General features: G+C 36.7%; 1 protein-coding gene across 1 annotated transcript in view; it reads left to right on the top strand.

Annotated features, from left to right (window-relative positions):
- Positions 1–5,462, top strand: part of il34 (interleukin 34) — a 46,235-nt gene extending 40,773 nt beyond the window's left edge. The window contains exon 8 of the mRNA XM_067588744.1: positions 563–5,462. Within this exon, the coding sequence (XP_067444845.1) occupies positions 563–621 (59 nt within the window). The 3' untranslated portion in view covers positions 622–5,462. The remainder of the gene's footprint in view (positions 1–562) is intronic.
- The last annotated feature ends 907 nt before the right edge of the window (positions 5,463–6,369 follow it).

Below are 6,369 nucleotides of genomic sequence, written 5' to 3' on the forward strand. Positions count from 1 at the left end.
TTTATAAAGTAAAAACATTTGCATCCCCAAACAGAGCAAATTATATTATCATCTAAGGGAGTACAGGATATTTCTCAATATAACCTGTATTATATACACTTAATTCTGCATGAATTTTGAGTGGTCAACATTGCTTGCAGATTAAAAAGCTACCCATCTGATAAAATTGATCCTTTCCTGTTTCAGGAAGTCTGCTGTGGTCTGGAAATTAGCCAGATATCATTAGTTGAATATGCTGCGTCAGTGGTCCAAGTCTCTGTGGTTTTGTCACAATATTATGTTATAGTGCACAAGTCAAAAAGTACAGCTGCAGCTACTTGGCGTGTGAGTCGTCATAAAGGCGAAACCTGAGAGCAAAGCTGTGCTTAAAGTAACTCTGGTCCCGTGGCTGTTTCTTTATATCCATAAAGAGAGAGAGGTGGTCCACATTCATACTGTGACAGTAACACATGTGTTGAGATACACTACACGATATTTATAAAAGTTATTCAATCAGCTGCTCAGTCAGTGAGATATGAAGGTGTAAATGTTTAATGGAGTTTTTTTCTTGTCTTTTTTTCAGACTGTGGTGTTTCCCATTGGAGGAAAGGCAGGAAGAAAGACTTACAGCCTGAAAGCTGAGAAGAAGCCAGCGGGGTGAAGTTGTCCCTGTTGATACTGATTAGGGATTAGTATCATTATCTTCCTTGAGCTACAGGGAGAGGGGTAAAAGGACAATCCACACTGAAACAAGAGAGTTCAGTCCTGATTTGTGAACATCAATAAGTCTTTTCCCAAATCTACCAAACAGAGTCAAGATTGTCTTGATATGATGAAGACACAAACCCTGACACAGCTCTATCAACAAAAGCAGAATGAAATTGTAGGTACAGTAACAATATTCATGGTGATTTTATGAGCACATGGTGGTTCTGCTAAAATGAAATACAGCTCATTGGCAGAAGTTCCTCAGATTTTTCAATTATCTGTCAGTTGAGAAGCTTTAAGTATTTGTCTCTCGACAGCATCTCAGCTTGATGCTTTGATACTCGGGTATCTAGTTTTGGAAGAGATTTGTTCATGTTCACATATACCGGCTAAATTGATGTATGATCAATATATTGGATAAATTCTTTTCTAAGGTGGATTCTTTAAAAAGGAGGGTGCAGCACAAGCTGCTTATTCCTCTTCAGCAAAGGGTTAACTTCACCTGGAGTGATTTGGAGTGTTGCTTTGCCAAATCTCTGCCCAAAAAGCCTGTGTTGTGCTCCCGTGGACCTGTGTAGTTCACCTCAGAGACCAACAAGAAGAATGTAGTAAGAGAGACTACAAATTGGATTTTTATGAAGCGACGCCTGCAAGCTAGTTCAGTCAGCCTAATTTGAGCTGCTGCTCCACTCACATGCCATACTCCCCTCACTGTAACATATATCCAAGCACCCTTATAATCATGGCGGCATACTTAAGTCGTCAGTGCTCTGCTCACACTTTGCTGCATACCAGCTGCCACACCGCTCACATGCTTGCTTGCTGCCATTGCTGCTGCTGCTGTTCATATAGCATTTCAAAAGCCACACCTCCATCCCAGCATCTGCCTGGAGGCTCTGAGTCTATCTTCTTCTAAGGGGGAAGTTAGCAGCGTCTTCACTCCCTGCTGTGGGAGATCAGTGTTTCCTTATGGGGAGTGAGGGGTCAGAGCCTAGACGCCAAAGACTAATGCTGTACATACTCTACATTTGAATAACAATCTACTCCATGTGAGTTGGCTGACTGAAATTATATTGAGAAACTTCAGTATCCAGCTGTCTTTGTACCATAGCCAGACTTCTCTTCTATGAACGCCTCTTTCAAACATCAATGAGCTAGAGCAAGAGCAATGTATATGAACTGAACTTCAAACCTAAAGGCAAACTGATAACTGCTGTTTTTTCTTCCCTCTTCAGTTGTTGACTATGCATGTCTCACCTACAGCCTACATTTAAAGTGTTGTTTTATAAGTGTGCTGTAGAACCAAACTGCATATTCAAAAGCTGTCAAAACAAGTTTGTTCCATGTATTTCTTTCTATGTGTTTATCATGCACAAAGAGTGAGAGTTGAACCCAGACAAGCAGTGATATACAATCATCTCCCTCCATCCAAGCTATGCAATTTTATATTTGTGTTGATCTGTTATGGTTTTTTTTGTTTTTTCGCCTGGCAACTATTGAATATTTGTGCAAAGCTAACTGGCTGAATGGGTGACATTACAAGTATGAAGTAACATCACAGTCAGAATTTGTTAACGTTACAATCAGACGCCAAATCTAGATACATTTCCAAATGTATTCGTCTTGAATAGATAAATAATCTGTGACAATGCTGTGATGTTTGGCCAGTGGAAAAACATTTTGCTGGAAATGTGCGAGATGATATATAGAAGTTATATTTCATCAGCTAGAAATCTCAGCATCAAAAGCTGCAAAGATGAAATCTGAACCTGCATGAAATGAATGTTTAAATACCATGGAAAACATTACAACTACACTGAATGGTTATTATAAATATTCAAATCTTTTGCACTTTCAAATTCTTGTTTTACTCTGACAAATTCTGACTAGGATTTTACCTCAAAGCAAATCAGTATTTCCTGTCATTTTTTGTGTGTGAGATAGCTCCTCAGGTTGTATCAGCTTTACTAACTTGTTTTTTTCTTGTGCAGTTCAACTCAAGGTTATCTTGTTGCTGTTAGATGAGATGTATTCAGCTGTCAGTTTTTGAGGGATTAAGGCTAACTGCTAGATCTCATACTGTACTGAGATGATACTTCAGTTAAATACGCACGGGGAGGTTTGGAGCCTCTTCACATACACAATGCAAATAATGCAAAGATTAAATCTGTGAAAACTGAAACTGAAAAATGAAGGCAAGTCAACTTCATTTGTATAACATAATATCACATTCAGTGTTTAGGATATACAGGCACATGTCAGCAACAAAAACAAAACAAAAAAAAAAACAAAAAAAATGCCGTACCATAAACACAAACCCTGTATGCATGGGAGAAACATTAGGACAAACAGTTCAAATGAACATAGCATGACAAATGATTGAGAAAAAATAGGAATTACAATTGGAAGGATTACAATTGCTAAAACACCAATGTTATAGCATGTTTGGTCTTACTGTTTTTGTCAGCTCTTTGAGAAAAAATCTGCAAGTGTCCTTTAGCTGGATTTTGTTGTGGGCATATACATTTTTTCCTCCATATAATGACTGAAATATTATTTTCTTTAAATTAGTAGACATACATATGAAAACATTGACGACTAGCTCCCTAGTTATCACAACAGTATGCAAGTCACAGTCAGCATAACATTAAAGGTCCATTGAAAGATGAAACTTTGTCACAAACATGGCAAACATACTTTGTCACCAGAATTAATTGTCCACACTGACAGAAGTGGTATTTTAAATACTTTTTACCACCATGTTACCAGATGTTATAGCCTCAAGCCTTCCTCAGTGTGCTTTAATATTTTGACTTAAGCAGTCTGTATTTATAAGATTGACCTCACTCACAATAAAAGAAAGAAGAGATTCTAAACTTGCTAAATTCCTAAAGGTAATTCCTAAAGCTGAAAAACAAGAATTCTGCTCTTTGATCTGATGCACTGTTGCATTTCATAGTCAGTGTACTGGAGTAGAGCCAAAGCAATGGTAAACACATTAATGCCCTAATATGTTCTGACTGCATGGTGGCCATGTTTGTGAAAGGGGTCAGTTGGCACAAGAAACAGGTAAATGAGTAACAGCTGGGCTCAGAGCGGGGACTCTGTACAGTGAAAGTTAGGTCAGAAACATAAGCAAATGTGAAGGATTGTATAATTGTTTCCACACTTACAGTATGTCTCTGTGGCATTTTAGTAACTTCTTGTTTTCCGCACAAGTTATATCGCAAAGCTACTCAAGTAATATAAACAAAGCTAATTTAGCAAAGCAGCTAATGTTTTAATTTGACCTACAGCTACTAGCCAATCCTACCTACTGGTATCTCAATATAAACCCAGCTTTCCACTGTATTCAGCAAATTAAGGCAAGAGTGAGCATGTCTACTGTGAACCAATGAAATGGCTGAATTTTACGTTGGGAAGTACAGTCAGCTATGCTCAGCCATTGTTGTCAAGAGCTGGGGAAGTCCATTATGACTGCTGTGAGGTGAAATAGCTCCCCTGAAGGCCCTCTAAAATCATCTGGGCATCCTCAATCTCTGAATGTTGCTTGCCCATTTCCTGCAGTTTAGTTTCATATGTCCACACTTGTGTATAATGCCTCGGACATATGGAGGACACCATAGGCCTTCTGGGAGGCATTTGAATGATAAACTTGTGAGGCACTTGGCTTATTTAGGCAAGTAACACTTCTTAAGGCCCAATAAATAAAAATGCACTTCTTTTAAGCAGGTTCATTCCATATATATATATATATATATATATATATATATATATATATATATATAGTTCAGTCCCTTCTTGGATGGCGAAATCACCACGTTAACAGAGGAAGTCCTGCACTGATGGATGTAAAACCTACTGTTAGACCTGTTCAGGCATTTGGGTGAATAAAGCTTTAGGGTTAGGGTTAGGGGTGTATGGGGTATTATTATTTCCTTCATTTTTTCAGTTTGGCCATTTTTTGTGAAAATGTATTGAAAATATTCTTAAGGGATATTATTCTTTAACTAAAAATCTAACTTTTTCTCAACAGATGTTGGCTATACATACTTTGTATACATTGACACACCCCACAAAAGAGTGCAACAAATAGAAGTTTCAGGTGTACAAATAAATGCACCACTATGATATTTTTAAGCTTTATCTTAAAATGAACCAGGTGCTAAAAGATGAAGACCTGGTGTGCTGTTGTAAGAATGCAAACAGGCCAACTCACTCAGCATTGATAAAAGGATCAAATGATATCCAGTGATGTGCAGAGACTGTTCACACCATGCCTCTCGCTGAAAATATGCAAACAGAACTTTCTGAACTAGAGCAAACTGGGTGAAATGTATTTATTTTCAGGTCTGTATTTTTTTGCAAACTGACATCATGCACTCCTTTTTTTCTAAGAGCCATGTATTTGCATGCAAGTTGCAGTGGTGACAACTTCCATGTCAATGCTCCTAGTTCATTGCTTTCGAATCCTGACTTGCTGGTTTAGTCAGTTTATATTCCCTCACCCCTTTATTACTAATGGGCTAACTTTGGGCTTTTTATTATGATAGCATATTTCTCACGCAGCTCTTACCAGAGTTGGTTTCAAAAACACACTTGAAATTATTTTGCGTTTTGATTGCATTTAAAATAAGTGACATTGTAACTGCTATGCTTTTTGATTTGTGGTAAAATTAAAGAAGGTACAGATATAATAAAACAATAACACACACAAAAAAGAATATACTCAGTTAGAAATGTAATTCTCAAAGTTTGCATTACAATTTGAAAAAGTAATGTCATGTTTCACTTATAAGCTTCAGGTATTTGTTATAATGTGTCTCAGAACTGGAGTTACTCCCAAGTTGCACAAAGCAACCATTTGTTTGCTTACTGTATGTATGAATTGTACAGTTTCACTTCACGTATTCACTCCTAACTTCACATATGATGTATGTTCAAGCCTTGCAAGCCTAATTGTGTCACTCATCAGGAGGGAGAATGATGATGTTCAATGATTATGTTTTGGGTTGAGCCTGAAAGGAACTCGTTGACAGCTTACATACATTTTTAAGGGGCTAAACTTGGTCCTCATATGCAAAAGAAGCTCTATAATGATGTAACAGATGAATGATAATTATTGGTGTATTGCTATAAATGCAGTGAGTGTATTTTTATTATAACTTTATCAATCATATGTAACGGTATGGTTGTTTTTTTGTAACCATAAGAGCATTTTAAGGTGTATTCAAAGATCCCTTATTGTGAACATAAAGTGATATTTCCCACAGCTGACTGGCAACAACAGAGAGATGATAACTGCAAACATGTGGATGACTGTTGTCTGTGGTCTGAAGATAGATTTTAGAAACAGATTTTTTTATACACAAGATATTGAATTTATTTATTTTTTGGAAATGTATAATCCTACATGACAATACTTTTATGAAAGAAATAAGAATTAAATCGCTATTTTTATCAACTAAACCTGTGTCCAGAGTCCTGTCATTACTAAAAAGAGTCTTTTAAAACACTGCAATGATTATTTCAATATGTCCAGTCTATAATAAAATATAGGTCTTTCCATTTTGTGTTGGTCATATTATTTCTCTAAAAACATAATGGATCACTCAAAAATCATCAAAAGTACTTATGTATGTTTTTCTAAAGACAGTTACAGACATAAACAAGCCTTTAAGT

The sequence above is a fragment of the Thunnus thynnus genome, chromosome 5 (genome assembly GCF_963924715.1).
Source record: "Thunnus thynnus chromosome 5, fThuThy2.1, whole genome shotgun sequence".
Lineage (NCBI taxonomy): Eukaryota > Metazoa > Chordata > Actinopteri > Scombriformes > Scombridae > Thunnus > Thunnus thynnus.